The sequence below is a fragment of the Xenopus laevis genome, chromosome 9_10L (assembly GCF_017654675.1).
Source record: "Xenopus laevis strain J_2021 chromosome 9_10L, Xenopus_laevis_v10.1, whole genome shotgun sequence".
Lineage (NCBI taxonomy): Eukaryota > Metazoa > Chordata > Amphibia > Anura > Pipidae > Xenopus > Xenopus laevis.
The window spans coordinates 42765408-42785020 of NC_054387.1; the positions used below are offsets into that span (position 1 = coordinate 42765408).

At 40.4% G+C, this 19613-nt stretch overlaps 2 protein-coding genes across 2 annotated transcripts; one reads left to right on the forward strand and one right to left on the reverse strand.

Annotated features, from left to right (window-relative positions):
• The first annotated feature begins 222 nt into the window (after positions 1-222).
• rab5if.L (RAB5 interacting factor L homeolog) lies at positions 223-4920 on the forward strand. Its single transcript, NM_001093217.1, is given in 4 exon segments — positions 223-402; positions 2733-2836; positions 3588-3717; positions 4112-4920. Coding segments are annotated over 4 exon segments (384 nt in total). The 5' UTR covers positions 223-294; the 3' UTR covers positions 4154-4920.
• Positions 4921-7615: 2695 nt separating this feature from the next.
• Positions 7616-16657, reverse strand: LOC108701060 (ubiquitin carboxyl-terminal hydrolase CYLD). Its single transcript, XM_018235205.2, has 11 exons — positions 16099-16657; positions 15768-15894; positions 15122-15242; positions 14932-15039; positions 13814-13893; positions 13606-13672; positions 13067-13199; positions 12004-12112; positions 10894-11012; positions 8934-9120; positions 7616-7927 (listed from the first exon to the last, which is right to left on the reverse strand). Exons 1-11 carry the CDS (start codon positions 16510-16512, stop codon positions 7749-7751), a joined length of 1644 nt encoding a protein of 547 aa, XP_018090694.1. The 5' UTR covers positions 16513-16657; the 3' UTR covers positions 7616-7748.
• Positions 16658-19613: the final 2956 nt, after the last annotated feature.

Genomic DNA, 19613 nt, shown 5'->3' on the forward strand with positions numbered 1-19613 from the left:
GGAGGCCTAAATCTGTCACTTTAAAGCCCATAGTAACTAGACGTACGCGTCACGTAGGAAGGCCCACGCTGTAGGAGGGAACGCGGCCCTTCACACGTGACACATACGTCTACGCCTGGCACGTGACGAGAACGTCTTGGGCTTTGACGCTGACGTAGAATGCGCCGCGACGCTTTGACAGTGCGATTGAGGTCATATCCGGAGCGTGCTTGCTTGTGCTATCGTCAGCTAAGTAGCCACTTGTGATTCCCCGGAGCAGCTTTTAGGCACGGGGCAACCCACCCCCTCAGCAGAATGAGCGGCAAGCGGAAAGAAGAGCAGCCCGTGTCCAACGGGGGAGTAAAGGTGAAGGGACCCCTATGGAGCAAAGCCCTGCGAGGAGACTCTACATGGGAGGACAAGGTAATGGCACAGGATCGCCCATACCATGGCTCAACAACTATAAGGACTACGTGTCCCAACATCTTTCTAGTTGGCAGGTTGCTGGGAGTTGTAGTTGAACAGCAGGCTGGTTTGCCAACAGCATGGATCTTTATATCGAATAATATCACCAGGAGAATGGCATTCACGTTCTTGTTAGTGGGACTGCCTCTCTTTACTGCAGTGTTGTGATTATTGCCTTTGACCTGCATGACTGTGGCAATTACATGTCAATCTAAGCAAATCAGTGATTATAGCTATGACTCTTCCCAACATCTCATGTTTACAAAACCAGTGAGTTTAAGTCACATGCATGTATTATTGTATATATCAGCTATAGGGCTACCTTCATTTAAAGACTTGGCTATGTATGTTCTGCTGTTGTGTTGCATATATTGTATTTAAATTGTTGGCATCTACTTGTAGGGCAGGGTCAGGCCACACGAGCAGATTCGGGGAGATTACTCGCCCCAGTGACAAATCTCCTCTTATAAGGGCAGATTTTTACTGTTTTTCCCAAATCTAAGTTTAAAGGTGAGTGTTGGTGTCTCTGGTGTTTGAGTCTGGCAACTCAGTAATTCAGGTTCAGACTCTAAACTGTTACAATTTTTCAACATTTAGTTGATACATTTCTCAGCAGCATCTCTGGAGTATTAGCAACTATTGTATCAATTCTAAGAGCTGCCTGTACTCAGGGATTCTGCTCAGCAGGGACAAAGATAAGAAATGTATCAATTTAGAACAGTTTACAGGGTCGGCGACCCCCTCCCAGAGCTGCTTTAGAAGGTGAAAAAAATGATACGTTACTCTTCAATATTAGATAAACGGTGACACATAGTTGATCTATCGAAAAACAACTTGTTTGAAGGTGAACAACCCCTTTAATATAGTAATTACAGTTGATAACGAGATCCTCTAATTATCACACACACCATTGCAGCTCCTTGAAATCTTCTTAGCGCAGATTAAGGATTAGTCTGTCTGTGAATGCTGACTGTGTGTGTTGGGCCAGCCTTACAACACCTGTGCTTGAAGAGTCACACTCCTACACCTCCCCCCCTATACATGTTCTATCTCATTTTAAGCATTTCATCAGGCCTGGGACCCACCAGCTGCTATTCCACACTACACATCCTGGAAAGCTGTAGACTGGGAATTCCAACTGTGCATACAAAGAATTAACAGATGCCTCTGTTTTTTATATGAGTAAGACCTGTGTCTGAATGAGTTGAAGTTGCTCCATTTTCCTCCTGCTCTTCAAATACATACAGGCAGGTTCCTGATAAAATTGCCCATAGCGAATGGGAAAGGGCCTTAGATTGTAAGCTCCACTGGGGTGGGGACTGATGGAAATGATGTATAATCTCTCTAAAGTGCTGTTGAATAAGTTGGCACTATATAAATAATAGTGGTTGACTACAATGGAACTGCATCTCTCAAGATTTATTCATTGGCTTAGCTTGCAGTGATCGGGATTCCTTAAAGCAATACCGATACATTCCCATAAAAATTATAGGAACGTGTGGGCGGAGCGATCCCTCCATAGGCTGAAGTCCTGTTTTCATTTGTAATCAACCTATGGAAGGATCGTGACGTCCCACAGCCCAGCATCACTGAAACAACGCAGACGATCATTTAGCAGTGTCGGATGGTCGGCTTGATTAAAGGAGAACCAAACCATTAATTATAAAAACCCCTATACCCCTACCCTACATAGACCTCCCCTCCCTGCTCCCCCCCAACCTAGGCGTTACCCCGGTAAATGCCCCTACCTCTTTACTTACCCCTTGGTGCAGATTCTGTGCAGCATAGTTCACGGGCGCCATCTTCTTCTCTTCGGGTCTTCTTCCGGCGCTTCGGCAATTTCTGTTACTTTCGTCGCATGCGCAGTTGTCATGAACCAGACGATTGCTCAGACTGCGCATGGGTCAATACGCCGATCTCTTCCCAATGATTACCGAAGAGAAGAAGATGAATGCCGTGAACTCCGCTGCACCGAATCTGCTCCGAGTGGTAAGTAAAGAGGTAGGGGCATTTATTGGGGGTAACGCCTAGGCTGGGGGGTCTTTGTAAGATAGGGGTTTTTATAATTAAGGGCTTGGTTCTCCTTTAAGGTTCGCGAGGCTGCTTTGAGGGGCAGCACCTCGTAGATATGGACACATTCCTATGATTTTTATGGGAACGTGTCGGTATCGCTTTAATTAGATACTGCCTTCCCTCTATCAATCACTTTAATTATGGTTCTCCCTTTCTGTTAATTGGAAGTAACTGTCAAAACCATTTTCTTACCATCTATACCTGTCTCTTAACAGGATGAGTTCCTCGATGTGATCTACTGGTTCCGACAGATTTTGGCAATTGTTTTGGGGGTGATATGGGGTGTTGCCCCTTTGAAGGGTTTTATCGGGATAATTATGTAAGTATTTTATGTGCTGCATCAGTCATATCATTTCTTTCCAACACTCATTAACCGTTTCCTTATAGTGGGTTAGATGTTCTCACCCTTGGACGTGCATTGCTGGTGTCATGCAATATGAAAAGTATAGCTCTTTAGCAGTCAGGAGACCGTAGAAACTTTTGTAGGGCCACATAATGGCCTTGAGCCTTTTATTATTAGGGGGCAGGTGACAATATGTATGAAAGCAGTGTACTGGAATAATCACTTTAATATCACATATTTAATAAGATTATATTTCTATAAAGAATTCTTTAAAAAAAAAAAAAGGGTTCAAGTTTGTGTTCATTATATGTGTGGTAACTGCCATACTGAAAGCATTTTTTGTTGTTTCTTAAGCTATACAGGGAAATTGAAGCTCCTCCATGTTTGGTCCTTGTGGGTTATTTAAATTACCAGTATTTCCTGGTCCATTATGCAGGAGCATTATCTGTGCACTGGAAGTCTAATTATGGAGGCGCTTCAGTCTCCCTGTTAAGTTCATGAAATAATAAAAACATAGATCATACTAATAAACAATTCAATTATAATCATAATTAAACAGACAACAACTAAATGTTCTGAAGAAGCCATTTTCATTGAATTCATGCTGAAAAGGGCATATATACGTATACGTTTCCTGCCACTGACATAAATGAAACTTGCCAATTAAATACAAGTTTGGTTTATTCATTCTTTCAGAATTCCTAATATTTCTGCTTTTCTTCCCCAGTTTTTGCCTGATCAATGCCGGCGTTCTGTACTTGTATTTTAGCAGCTTCCAGCAAATAGACGAGGAGGAGTACGGAGGAACGTGGGAGCTAACAAAGGAAGGATTTATGACATCATTTGCACTCTTTATGGTAGCTTTACTCTTTTCTGCCAATCATTGTTTCATGGTTGTTATTAAGGGACATGTCTATGTTGTACTGTATAACTCATTAGTCACAGCAATCAAATATCTAATGGAACACCCCCTCCAAAGGTTTTCTGCTTTACTCACTTGCCTTATGTTTTATTAGGCAGCAGCAGTATCTGAATTACTTCTGAGCTACATTCATTCTGTAAGGAAACAGAGGGGAAAGGGCTTGAAGGCAACTGCATGTTCGGAATTGTAAACATTAAAAAATAATCTCCCATTTATACTTCTGTACTAAAGTAGTCATAGGGGTGCGCTGTCTTATGTTTTGTTTTTTCTTTCTTTCTGTGCAGCATCACAGTTCTGCTTCTAACACACTATTTGTTTTCCTTTTTCAGGTGGTCTGGATCATTTTCTACACTGCAATTCACTATGATTGATGATGATTTTATTTCCCCCTTTGCCAAAATTTCCCATCTTTTGTTTTACGGACCCATTTTTTTTTTCTTTTTTTTTTAATATAATGAATCAAACGAAGCCTACAAGGAAAAATGGAGAAGCCAGACTTTTTTTTTTTTTTTTTTTTTACCAGCATTGAGCACAGGACTGAATGTTTATAGGAACTATGGCTGGCAAGGTTTTGTCTTCATTTTTGTTTTTTTACTTAGGGGATGAAAATCTGTTCTTTTTCTCCCCAGGAAACATGCTGTTAACTAATCCACTAACTGGACCCCAGTTATCTTATACCCTAACAATGAGACCTTGATCACCAGTCTCTCTCTTGTCTTCCTTGTAATAGTCCAACTTGTCCAGGAGCAGATGTCTAACCCGCTATCCTACAAATAACTCTGCTGCTACATCCTTATTGGACCAACAATATAATTTCACTACACCATAAGCCTCGGCACGGCAGCTATATTGGAAACGGGCAGCAGAAAATCCTCAAAGGGCTCTGCTAATTCTTATAATTGCTTGAAATGAACTTCTATGCTTTGGTAAGGGGATGGCTGCATTGTTGTTGCATTCTACCACCCACTTTAACCCTAGCTAACCTCTAGCTATGAGTGATGCAGCTGTCCCTCCTGGCATGGAAAGGGTAAACTTGGACCTGACTTGTTTCTCACTTCAAGCTCCACAGTATTTAAACAAAAAGTAGTATTTAAACTAATGTGAATGTGTTTTACAATTAAAGTTCTGATTTATTGAATCATCCTCTCTTCTTCTTTCTGCATAGCGTTTTGATTTCAACTTTATACCTGTCCTATATAATAATCCTTAGGGATAATCAGATGGCTGGTCACACAGACCTCTATTTACAAAGCAGCAGCTACACTTGCACTCAATATATGTGTCCTACTTCTGTATCTCTTTTACACGCTTGCTATGATATTTTCCTTTCTAAGAAATGTGAGGGGACTCAATGACCCCATTAAACGTAGATTCACATTACATTACATTAAAGTGCCTCACCCAAGGATAATGGTATTGCAAGAAGTGTATTTTACTGGCGGTAAATTAAGAGCCCTGAAAAAAATCTGGGTGGGTTAGAGCAACCATTCCGCTTTTTCAACACAGCAGGCATCTTTATAAACAAAATGACATGGTTTCAGCTCAATGAGAATTTTTTTTCTATAGAGCGAAAAAGAGAAAATTACCCGGCATAAAACTAGTTTTAAATGTAGGTCACTAATAACCTTAAATTCCTCCCCACCAGTCAGAAGTACCGGTACATATAAGTTACAGGAATGATTAGTGCAACACCTGGATATTAGATCAGAGGACTATGCCATCCTCTAATTGGATGGTCTGTGATGCAGACAGTACAATTAATTAACATGGGTGAAAAATTGCTTATCCTAATTAAAATACGATTTAATACCTTGTATATCCAACACTCAATTAGCTCTGAATTAGGTAAACTAAAGTGCAGTGCAAATAGTTATAGATCAGCCAATCCTTAATTAATTTTAACAATTATAAAAAGTAGGTTGTGTGATGTATAGTATTTGGTTGTCATCCCAATTAGTTATTTAAATATTAATTCATAGGTCTAAAGTGCAGTGCAATAAATATTAGTACAGTTCTAATCCCCAATTAAATAGTAGGTAAGGTAAAAATATTCTGTGTATTCAGCCAAACAATTAGTATATATTATGCAAACACTTTGCTCCAGTTCATAAGAAAGTAGTAAGAAACTGAAGTGAAGAATGGTGGAGTTGTCCCAATGCTTGCTACCTAGTATTTTTTTTTTCCATCCCTGGGACTCCACAAAGCAAAGGAAGGCAGGGTAACCATGACTGTGGTCTCGTCAATGACCTAATCCTATACTTATAAAGGAGGCTCGCTTATCCTATAGAAGCACAAATCATCGGCCCCTTGGAGTTGAGTAAGCAATGATAAGGAATAAAGAGTGGTATGAGCTGAGCAATAGGTTGTAACAAGCCAACCTTCTAGGACCAATTCCGGACTGAATTTTCAAAATAGTAGATACTACGTAGCTTAGTTAAAACCAACTGATAAGAGCAAAGAAACGCCAACGCGCGGTTCGCAAATATGCTTTCTCAAAGTGAATAGGTTCAGCTTCTTACTATTGAATTCATGTTGTAGGTTTGTTGTACAGTGTTGCATTAATCCAAGTCACATATTGTTTGAGCAGGAGATATCAATACAGTACTCAGTGCCCTATTGGATAGACGTAAATCCTTAGGATATTCCCCTTATCAGCTGTATGCTGGCCTGCTCAGATGATGAGGAATGGGACAACTATTTGAGTTCCAATTGTCAATTTCCCTTAATTATAGAGACAGAATGATCCAACTTTATTTTGTTCATAAAGTATACTACCCTCTGGCTAAACTACACCAAGAAGTACATTTATCAAAGGTCGAATTTCGAAATTCATGTGAATTTTTAAAAAGTCCTGTGATCTCAAATTCAACCAATCAAAATTTATTAAAAAAAATCGAATTCCCTAAACTCGGGTGAATAGGATCGACCCGAAAAGAGTTTTTTTCTCAAATGTCAGGACAGGAAGGCTTCAAACAACTCAAAATTGATCCCAGAACTTAACATAAAACATAAAAAATGAAAATTCTAATTTTAATTTCGACCCTTGATAAATCTGCCCCTTAATGCTTGCCACGGGCAACAAGCCTCTTATTTATATAATCTGGGACTGCATGATCCTGTTATTATTTTGGTCATACATTCTTGATAACCTAGATGTAATCCCAGACATTTCATAGCTCCACTAGACTCGCTTGTTAGACTATTCTTGCTCTGATGCTATGCCATATTCCCGCATTCACAATTCCAGGTAATCAGGAATGATTAATAATGTTTTTTTTTGCATCCCCTGCCTCAGTAAAATGCCGTTATAATTAGTGTGCCATTGCCCTTAACCACTACTAAACTGTAAACTATAATTGGCCAAAGCCCAGTAGAGGACCACCACCAGTTTGGGGGCCACTGGTCTAGAGTAGAGGACAATACAGGAACAACTAGTTAGAAAGTTGATACAATATAATTGAAATTATTTTGAAGACTAACAACTGATGTCCATGTTTGTGTTGCTATGATATCTCCATAGATCAGCAGCCCTTGTGGTTATGGGAAGATTAGACAAACCATCCTTAACTGTTGCGCAGTGGCATTGGAAGAGGTTAAACTAACTGCTTATAATGTGGATTTAAGAAGAGAATAACTGGCGAGCCCTCTAATTAATCTGGGTGGCGATCGTATTACGGTTGACCTGCGCTTTACCCAACCATGAGAAAAGCTCTTACATGAATACCGATTCTCTCCTTACTGATTATTAGATTAAATTAAGGCTGATTTTTATTCATCTTACTTAAAATTCCTGAGCAACTGGTAAGATCAGAAATCACAGGGACTATATGTGAATGTTTTTTTTTAATATTCTTTTATATGATGTAGTCTTCATAACTTAAAAAAAGGTTTATTTTCCCTTTACATTAGTGATTCACACCTGCTGGTTTACTACAGTTCCTAGTATTGTGCTGTCCATCAGCTTTTTTACGTGCTGGGCTCTGAAAACTGATAGATGCACATGTAGACGTCAAAAAAGAAGCGTTTACTCAAGTCGTCCATTTTTGTTAGATCCACACTGGCGAACTCTTCCTCTGTCATGCCCAAATAATTCCCTATCTGTGGGCAGGCTCGGACCACTGGAATATTTTCACCACTGCCTGCGTCTGTGTAAGAACAAATTGTTTTTGTTAGTTCGAGACATGCAGGCCCTTCATTCTTCCCTGTCCTGTGCCAAACAGCCAATTTATTTATAAAGACGGCTATATAAATAATCACGGCAGGCCAAGTCCGGGGTCGGCTGGGTGAGAGGTGGGTTAGGGTTGGGTCATGTGTCTTCCATTCAAGTAACTGGGAAGTAATTGTTTAAGTCAAGTAACCTTTCCATTCAAGTAACCTTTACAAGTAATGACCATTAATTGTTACTGCCCTTAGCAAGTGCAGTCTCCTGTCGTTTAATTTTGCTTTGGAAAAAGAAGCTGTATGATAGCACTCGCTCACATTAAAGGAACAGTAAAATCAAAAAATAAAATTGTTTCAAAGTAATAAAAATTGAATGCAGTGTTACTCTGCATTGGTAAAACTGCTGTGTTTGCTTCAGAAACACCATTATTTTTTATATAAATAATCTGCTGTGTAGCAATGGGGGCAGCCATTCAAACCAGGCTCAGGTTAAACAGCAGATAAGCTCTGTAGAACACAATGGTGTTATCTGTTATCCAATATTTAACCTGTGCCATATAGCTTTTGCCACCATTGCTACACAGCAGCCTGTTAATATGAACTATAGTAGTGTTTCTGAAGCAAACAGGTTTACCAGTGCAGGGCAACACTACATGATATTTTCATTACTTTAAAACACTAATGTTTTGGTGTTACTGTTCCTTTAAAGGTGGTCATACATATACAGATGAAATATGTACCTGTATCGATCCTGACCTATATTTATGTACTCATCTGCCGCACACAGTATGGCCACCATGTTGGCAAGTGCATGGTGCACTGATCGATGAGGAAGGGGCCATACCTTGTGTTGCCCCTCATCTGTATGTTTGATAACCTACCAGATAGGCCTGTGTATGGTTAATGCCTTAATTCATACAAACATGCAGATAAATTATGCTTTTTTTTTTTAGAATAAATATGCCATGGAGTTGTTTCAGTTTGACCTACCTATTCTGCTAGCCATACTGTCAAAGAACACCCATGAATTCTTCCCAGATCCGTATTTAACAAAAGATATGAAATGGCTTGTTCTGATGCATAGAACCGCCAACAGCTCTAGCCTTACAGCTGAAGCAAAGCTTATATTTTGTACATCCAGCCTTCTCGGGTGGTGATCCTTTAGTTGCTTGTGAATCTGTTGATGGGGAAAGAGGGAAAAAGCATAAATGTCTTATGGTACAAAGGTGAAGGCAATAACCACCATTTTCTACTAGTCCGCAGAGAACCAGCATTCTCCCAGAATCCTCTGCTTCTTGGCATCTGTCAGAATTTGGATCGAGAACCTATGTATTTTCAATTATTGCAATCTCAATTCATAATTTTGCCCCAAACTTATAGAAATGCAGTTCCATAGTTGGAGTGTCATAAATTTAACTTAAAGTTAACATAAAGTTAACTTTAAGGGGCAGATTTACCAAGGGTCGAATTCAAAATTTGAATTTTTAAATTCTAATTTCAAGCTTATTTTAGTGTAATTTGACTAGGGAATAGTCCCAATTCGATTTGAGTTTAAAAAAAAATTGAAATTCGGAATTTATCATGTACTGTCCTTTTAAGAATTCAAATTAGATTATTTGCCATCTAAAACCTGCCGAATTTGTGTTTTAGCCTATGGGGACCTCCTACAATCAATTTCGAGTCGTTTGGTGGACTTTTTTAAAAAAAATTATTTTTGTTTTTTTTTGTTTTTGTTTTTTTTCGATGAAAAAACTTGAAACGAAATTGATTTGAGTTTGCAGCTCGATCCTATTCACCCATTTTTAAAAAATGAGTTTTTTTTATAAGTTTCGATTGGTCGTTTTTTTTTAGAGTTTATGGAAGTTGATGGGAGTTTTTAGAAACTCCCATAAACTTGAAATTCGACCCTTTGATAAATCTTCCCCTTAGTATGTTATAGAATAGACATTTCTAAGCAACTTTTCAACTGGTCTTCATTATTTATTTATTTTTATAGTTTTTTATTTACTTGCTTTCTTCTGACTCTTTCCAATTTTCAAATGGGGGTAACGAGCCCCATAAAAAAACAAATGCTCTATAAGGCTACAAATGTATTGTTTGTTATTGCTACTTTTTATTACTAATGTTTCTACTCAAGCCCTCTCCTATACAAATTCTAGTCTTTTATTCAAATCAATGCCTGGTTATTAAGGTCATTTGGACCCTAGCTACCAAATTGCCGAAACTGCGGACTGCTGAATAAAACACTAAATAACTCAAAAACCACAAATAATAAAAATGAAAAACAATTGCAAATTGTCTCAGAATATCACTCTCTACAAAATACTAAAGAGCATATTTATCAAGGGTCAAATTTCAAATTCGAATTCAAAAAGACCAACCAAAATGAAGTCAAAGTTTTTTTTTTTGGTTGAATAGGTCCGTTTTCGATCGAATAGGTCCGTAATTGGCTGAATTCCAATTGTACAAATCGAAGGAATAGCGTATTTGATTGAATTTGATTCAAAGTTTTCCCAAAAAAAAACTTAGATTTTTCACCAATTGACTCCAAATAGGTTCTAGAATGTCCCCCATAGGCTAAACCAGCAATTTGGCAGGTTTTAGATGGCGAATGGTCTAATTTTTTTAAAATTTCTATCGAATTTACACAAAAAAATAGCTCGAAATTTGAATTTTTTTTCATTCGAAAATTCACCTTGACCTTTGATAAATCTGCCCCTAAGAGTTAAAAAGATGAGCAACCCCAACAACAACAATATAGCAGTTTTGTTCTATGAATGAACAACAATATAGTAGTTATATTCTATATATTTCTCTTAAGCATACAGTGAAGTATAAAGGTGTAGCTTATTATCAGCATAGAACATTGTTGTATTGCCTCTAGAAAGGAATGTTCTATTAACTAAAGTGAGCTTTGATTTATAAGTTAGTGGTTTAGTCAATGGTTTACCTGTGTCTCACACAGATGGCAGTACTGGCAGATTTGTCCATCTGTTGTTAGAGGGTCTGCAAAGCACTGAGAACACCTGTAATCTGCTGGCTCCTGACATTTACAGCAAACTTGGCTTCCTGGAGAAATAATATGGAATGGGTGAGCAATAATGGCATTACACTCTCGTAGTAAGCCATCCGACCAAAAACAGGAAGAAATCAATGGTTCCTAACATACAGTTTTTTTTAAATATATTAAGGCCCTTCCAGGCTAATTTAGTGTAAGAGCAATTCCTAAATGTAATCATTCATAGACTCATCTTAGGTTTAAGACTGATTTGGCAGCTTATTGACCTGTGTGTGGGTCCATCCAACGGGCGTCCCCAATCGATATCTGTCCGAAAGTCAGCCAGATCTCGATCTGGCAGGCTAAAAAATCCTGTCAGATTGCGGCCGAATCTGTGGTTTATGCGGTCCCGCAATCTACCCGCCATATCGGATCCATTCTGATCCGATCGTTGGGCCCTAGGGCCCATGATCAGATCAGCCTGATATCGCCCACCTCAATGTGGGCACATCAGGGAGAGATCCGCTCATTTGGCGAAATCGCCAAACGAGTGGATCTCTGCGTCTATGGCCACCTTAAGGGTTCAAATTCTATTGGCCTTGGGCACTTTTCTATCCATCTTAACCCTTGTCACAGATGATCACTGGAATCTTTTAAATCTATTGTTTTATAATAAAAAGAGACGGGATCCCAGACATGACAGGGCCGGTGAATAATAGGAAGGAACTACAGTATAGTCACACGACTACCAGCAAACACACCCCTAAAGCAGAAAAAAAAATCACTACAAAAAAACACTTTTATCTATTCAATATTATAGTTTCCAACACAATGATATCAGTTTCTCCCAAGGAGACAGGACTGTACAATTACGTCACATACCCCCAAATGTAATAAATGGCATAATGTTTGCCCAGGAGCAATAACCCATAGACACCAATAAGATGTCTCCTTTTAAACAGGTGACCAGTAAATGCTACCTGCTGATTGGTTGCTATGGGTTACTGCACCAGGGCAAACTTAGTGCCTTTTATTACATAACCCCCATTGTGTTCTAATTACTTTGATAGAGCATTTTAGTGATGTCTAGGTCCATGGAGGGGAAAATAAAAGGGAACGTTTTGAATGTCTTCCCAAACCGTGGCATCTGCAGAATGAGGCAGGAAGGAACCTTTAAAGAAACAAAAATAATTAAGTGTAGCCATACTACAAAAGCAGAACAGAGTTAGTTGGTGGACTAGAAGCTAGAAGTTATTACTCCCCCCCCCCAGTAGCTGTGACATGGTGTTTACCTTTCCTCCACAGACTGTAGGCAAGTGTTAGTGACGGAGTATGTCCATTCCACTTTAGGGTGACAGCTGTAAGTAACAGAGCCTAACCGTCCCACTAAGCACTAAAGGGTGACCCACTGAGGCAAGCTTGTGGGTTAAACTCCACGGGAGATTTTGTAGGGTGATGTCAGGGAGACAAAATGCATCCTACAAGTCTGATGTAGTCGCATGGGTCAAAATCTGATGTGTAAACTACATGCAGCGCCGTTTCTGTATGCATTGCCGCCTGAGGCGGCTCCAGTAATGCCGCCCTCCCAGCCCGATTCGATTTCCGGGGGGGAGGCAGCAACGCTAGTGCGGAGAGCGCAATTGCGCTCTCTCGCCCTAGTAAAGCCGAATTTCCGGTTCAAAAACCGGAAATTCGGCTCTTAAAGGCACCAGGAGCGGCTTTTTGCCGCCCCTGGAAACCTAGCTGGCGATGCCGCCTGAGGCGAGCGCCTCAGCTCGCCTCATTGGCGGATCGCCCCTGACTACATGAAAAATGTTCCACCTCACACCCGTCTTCATCCAACGACATAAAATCTGATGCTGTCTGACTGAAATGTTTTTCCACTGAAATACAGTCAGTGACTATCGGATGTAGACCCATGAACAAACTTCTCCATCCGACTATGTAATCCGACTTTACATTCTAGCTATAGTGGCACCAGATTTCTTGCTTCCTACAAATCTCATGCTGTTGCGTGGTGTTGCATGGCAAGATCAGATAAAATCTGACCCCCAAAATCGAATCAAAATCTCCCGTGCAGTTTTACCCTCAGTGAATGCTGGGATATTTTAGAATGAGGCACCACCTGGTCAAACTTCAGGTCCCCGCAGGATTGAAACGATCTTTCCATCAAGGTCTGCACAGTAGGCACTTTCAGGGCACTGTCGCTCTCCACAATGATTTGATAGCAGTTACACTCGTGGGTCTTGTTATTGCATCTGGAACATCATGAATGTGTGAACCTACCACGTCAACTAATTCCATTCATCTGCCCATAGCCCCACCATGTGTACACACCAACTATTCCTCTTCATCTGCACACAGTTTGGCTATATATATTTTTCCTTTATCATCCTATTGTCTCATTATACCTATACCAATTAAATCCATTCGCCTACTGTAGCTCCACTGCATGTACCAACCAATCGCAGTCACCTGGCCATAGCCGCTGTCCTTACTTTCCCTCCTTTATTTGTTTACTTTTATCAATATTTCTCTCCACTTTCTTTACATTTAACTCTCATCTCTCTCCCCTCTGTCGTGTCCCTCTACCTCTCACTGCCATCTTTCCTCTTCTCTTCTTTTCGCTCTATCTTTTCTTCTTCTGATATTTAAAAGTTATACCTGATTTTCAGCAGTGGATCCACGGCTAGAACCTCATGTAATAAGGCGTTAAGGAATTCCTCTGGATCTGCAATAGATAATGCCACTCGCTCACTTATCATTGCAGGACATAACAAATTCATGTATTTATTTGTCACATAAACACACAATTTGTGAATCAACCTTTTATTATTATTATATTAAATATTAGATTATATTAAAGACAAACCTTTCTCTTCAGTGACAAAGGTTTCACATCGAAGTAACTTCCTGAGTTTCATAACATTGTCAGCTTGAACAAAACCATTCCTGGAAAAAATCAGGATATTTTATAGGAGGCTTTTACCATGCTGCTGGACACAGTCCCCCAAATAATTTAATACAGGATTATAGCACCAAAAGGGTCATTGATAAAAAATCAAGTGCGAGGTGTATAGTACAGCGTCGGCAGGCACAGGTCAGCCCTCTCCTTATCACCTACCATAGGGAATGATGGTAAGTACAGGGCCCTGAATTATGACCTGCATCTGCCACTGCCTTTTGTATGAATGACGTGGGGGGAGGAAAGAGAGAGTCCTACGTTTCTAATACTGCCTGCCCCTCATGAATACAGTCAGTGCTGCAGTCACATGGCCGAAATGGACGGCAACAAGGAAGGCAGTTTGCAAAGTGCAAAAACAAATGGCTCATGTGGCTTCCATTTGTTGCACCTGCACACTTTATTCCCCTGAAACATTTTTTTTACTTCTCTTGTTAGGAGGTGAAGCAGCCTTGTTCATTTGTCTGCTAATTAGACCACTAACCCCTTTCTGGACAGGCTCTGGTTTGTGTAACCTGCATTCCACAAGGGGCTTGCTTTTGTGACTCTTAGCAACCCTGCACCTGCATCCCGAGAACCATAACTGACTCCATTTATGTTTCTCCATTTAGGAAATTGCGACCAGTATTGTATTTACCAGAGTTCCATAGCCTATGTATATATATATATATATATATATATATATATATATATATATATATATGCTTAAAAAAAAGGTAATTTAATGACATCACAGTGTAGTGATAATGAAAATCACTGTGGCTTGTCATGAGTCACTTCCTATTGGGAGTAATGGGAGCATCCCATTCCTCCTTGAATATCAGCTATAAGTGGTTCTTCCTAATGAAGAGGCCCAGAGTGAATCGTGAGCATTCTGATCACAATTGTGAGCAGAGCTAGTGTGCCATGGCTTAAAGGACAAGTTAACTGACTATTCCATCATCTAACGTTTCATCACTATGAAAACAGCAGTAGTAAATGACTTTATCGGCATAACCTCAGCAAAAGAGCATCCAACACAAGCTCACCTTCTAAGTGGGTTAACAATATCCTGCCTCAGGATGCGCTGCACCTGAGCATCACAAACATCTGCAGAATGTAGGATATGATCCAGAATGGAGGAAAAGGTAAAAATGCTGTAGAGGAAAAATCTGAGATGTTTACAAAATAAAGTATTGTATTGGGAACCACGCATCATGGTGCCAGAGAAGACCTTACCTAAAGAGGGTCGTGTCCAAATAGCAAGAGTTGTGATGTCCTTGAATTCCTCTTCTCTGGCCAACCATCTTCTCTAGAACATCACATTCACGAATGGGTGGGATGTCCTTTAAATCAATATCTAAACAAAAACAATGACAAGACACAAGACTATTGGTGGCAATAAGTCATTTAACTAATGATAGCAACATTTGGTAGGGCAATGTGGTTTACAAATGGTTATGTAAGTCAGTAAAGAAAACTAAACGTCATTCTATGTTTGTTGGAGTTTATTAAGGGAGGAGGTTACCACAGAAGGTTTTCCATTAGAAAACTCCCTAAACAGCCCTAAGTCTCAGGCACAAATTCCAATTCACCCACCCCCTTACCACCTTCACATTCTGGGCTCCTATGCAATGGGCAGTGTGCTGCCAGGGCCCCCATTTTCCCTGTTTCTATGGTAATTTGGGCATGCACATCCTGTTATTAGTTAGTGGAGCCACTGTGTCAACACCCAGAAGAAAGGGCTCGGGGGGGTTTAGTGGTCAGAACATCTTCTACCTATGGCTATTGTCCACAAGATTAGATACAGAACCTTGTGCATTAATAGTACCACCTTTTTTGCCCATTAAGGGCACACAATCAATACACCAATCAATTTACTCACCTTCAGAACTAAAGCTGGGCTTTATGTCACTAGAATATGGCTGGAACTGTATGTTGGAACTGACAGATAGGATTTCCCCTGCGTTGACCTTTAACATGTTTGGTTCTTCACCACTGTATTCCCCAACCTGCAACAGGTGCATGCAAAGCTGACTATTATGTAACAAAGCTATATAATATAAAATTACCAATTAACAAGAAAAAGTAAAACTAACCCTGATTAGAAATTAGCTTTAATGATTTAAATTCATACTATTTTCTCAATATCATTAGGAAAATGGGACAGGGTGGGCAATCCTTCTCTGTACCATATACAGTATATTCTCACTCACCAGCAATTCCACTTCAATCAGCAGCTTAGTAAAGTCGCTCAGTTCCGACCTGTTAGATTGCTCCCAAAAGCCAGTGGTCACACCCACAGCGGCAAATCCCTGGCACCGGACTCTCACAACATCACTGATCTGCAAGTTGCACACAGACTGAAACAACTTTGCATTGGCCAGTAGATTAAGGCGCCGCACTGGTAAACCAATGGCATACAGAAAGCTTGAATCTCTCTTCCCCAGCATCTTTAATGGGTTCTTCTTCAGTGGAACTTCAGGTTGAGCAGGGAGGTCCAGAATACGACCACGGGTTTGATCCCCATCCAGAAACTCACCCATGGAACCAGCGATTATTTTGTGTCTGCCAGCTATAAAATCTTGCATTACAATGAACGGTTGCCTGGACTTCACAGTGGTCCCCATTGTGCAGGTTTGGGTACAATCTGTCCCTTTGTCCAACAAGAGGAGTCGTCCCAGGCTCTACTGTTCCCTTAATTTATGTTAAAAAGAGAAGTGGAATGAACAGAAATAAACCACACTTTGTAGTTCAGCAATAGCTGGAGGTCCACAGGTTGAGGATGACTATTATATCTAATCTACCAAGCATCTTATTCTTTGTCCCCAATCAGGGGTGTAACTACAGAAGAAGAAGCAGACCCTGTGGCTGCAGGGAGGCTCAGGTCAGGATGTATAGTGGGCCCCATGAGGATCTAATTAATAAGCAATTTCAACATATATTGGTAAAACAGGACAACCTCTGGATATTTAGGGGGCCCTAACATGAATTTTATGTGAGGTGAGGTCCAGTAACATCTAGTTACGCCATTGGTTTCAGGACTTGGGGAAAAACACCTGCTCTCTTGGTTACACTCACTAATTCACGGGGAGAACATACACACTCCTTGCAGATAATTCCATGGTTGGAATCGAATCTAAGACCGCATCGGTGCAATACAGCATGGTGAACCATTATGCAGAGCTAGAGAAGAGACTGCTGACTTACATAGTCAGATAGCAGGAGCATCTTAATTCTATTCCAAACTGTGAATGCCCATTGTGACATCATCTTAAATTCTCTCATCCCACCAGGGGCGCTTCTGCCGTTCCTCATCAAGGAAAGAAATGATGAAACAATCTGAACCTTAGTCTACTAGTGACACATTCTGCAGTGGTGTAACTACAGAAGAAGCAGACCTTGTGGCCGTGGGGGCAGGTCTGTCTCCTCTGCAGGGGAACCTGTGAGTGACCTGCAATGCCTGGGCTCCAATAGTTATGCCACTTGGTAAAGACACATAAGCACTTTGGTGCATTCCGTATGATAATTCCTTGTAAAAATAGCACTAAAAAGTACTTTGCTAGGAGGGAGGTAACAATAAAGGCTGCACACCCAGCAGCTACTGCAGCACAAAGAAGTTCCATGTAGCAAGTGAAATCCAGACTAATGTTTTTTGTATTATAGTTACAGGTTGTAAGCAATTTGTCTCTGCTAACCTTTGCCATTTGGAGCTTTTTTTTCTCTCCAAGAATAAAAATTCTTTAAATATATTGTTCTATTTAATGCAGAATATTTTGCCTTCATTCAATAATAAAAGTCATCACGTAAACTAATTCAGTTTAAGATAGAATTATGGGTAAAAAAAATAAATAATTGCTACTGATGTCTGATTTTTGGCAGAAATTTGAAAAATTGCAGCAATCAAAATTCTCATGTGTCGTTACCCAGCAACAGAAATAATGTCTATAATTTCATTATATGCATCCAGTGCTCATGTACAGTATTTATCTGCCTATTTATCTGTTTTTACCGGGGTCTAACTACAGAGGAAGCAGACCCTTTGGTCTGCTAGGGGGGCCAGGAGGTACACGGGCCCCCATGATGCCCGCAATTTTAATATATATTGGTAAAACAGGACAACCTCTGGATATTTTGGGGGACTTAAAATCAATTTTCTGTGGGCCCAGTAACATCTAGTTACACCACTGTGAATATATCTGTATATGTCTGTTCCAAAAACTACCATGTGCCATTTTTGCATTGAAACGAACCCTCCCCCTGCCTCCCACTAAATGCTTTCTTTCCATAGACCTGAGACTCTTACCTTTTTATGCTGCCGTTCCAGTGTCACTGATGCTCTGATTAAGGTATATTTATAAACTGTCAACACAGAACTGGAATAACCCCACCCTGAATTAGGGCTGACAAAAACATAAATATCACCTTGGCCTGCCCCATACCATATACACCTATAGCTAGCTGCAGGGATATGGGACCAGTTAGCACACAACTACAAGTAGAATAAAAGTCAATCAAAGTGCACAGAATTGGTTAAAATACAATGTTTATAAAAAGCAATATTAATCTGCATATTTATATGTATTAGTATGTGTGAGAGAGAGCCACGTGCTTAACAGAAACAAAAGGACCCAGGTGTCATTTACTTATGTACCTGCTGCAAATGCAGGAGCACAAATGGGTAAAAAAAAAACACACCCCTTAGTGCTTGTTCACAATGTACAATATGGCCACTACCAGGCACCCCCACTAACTCTCAACCCCCCTCCAAGCTGACCCCCCACCCTGTTGCCTCCTAGGCAGCCACTTTTACTGCCAACCACTGGCACTCCTTAAAGGAACAGTAACACCAAAAAATTAAAGTAATGAAAATATCATGTAGTGTTGCCCTGCACTGGTAAAATCGATGTGTTTGCTTCAGAAACTAAAGTTCATATAAGCAAGCTGCTGTGTAGCAATGGGGGAAATTGAAAAAAGGCTGTATGGCACAGGTTAAATAACGGAGAACAGACAGTCCCAATGGGCCCCAGTCCCCCCTCTGGACCCCCTGGTACCACTACTGCCACACTGTGTGGCATGCATGAACAAACAGAGCCGCGTGGCGCTCATGTGCAAATGGAGCCACGCGGTGCGCATGCGCGCACGGTGCTTCGCAACGTCGCAAATTGTTTTTTCTTGTAGGGTAAGGAAATTGGGATTGGGTCTGGCCTGGCGGGGGCCGATGAGGGCCAGGGCCCACCGGGCCAGTCCGACCATAATAACGGATAACACCATTGTGTTCTACAGAGCTTATCTGCTGTGTAACCTGAGCCTTTTGGCCTTTGAATGGCTGCCCCCATTGCTACACAGCAGCTTATTTATATAAACAATAGCTGTGTTTTTGAAGCAAACACAGCAGATTTACCAGTGCAGGGAAACATTGCATTATATTTTTATTACTTTTATACACATTTTTTGATGTTACTTTTCCTTTAAATGGTTTGTCTGAATCACACATGGTGGTTTGCACCTGTTTTGCACCCTACCCTGCACTTGGTACATGCTCTTATAAAACTATAACTTTCAGAATGAGAACGAAAGCATACTCATATCTTCTACTCATGTGTATCAGGGAAATATAAAGAGAAGGAATATTCTGTGCACACAGCATACATTGTCCTCGTTCTTTAATCATATGGCAGCTCCCACCAGGGCCGGACTGGGAGTAAAAATCAGCCCTGGCAAAAAAAAT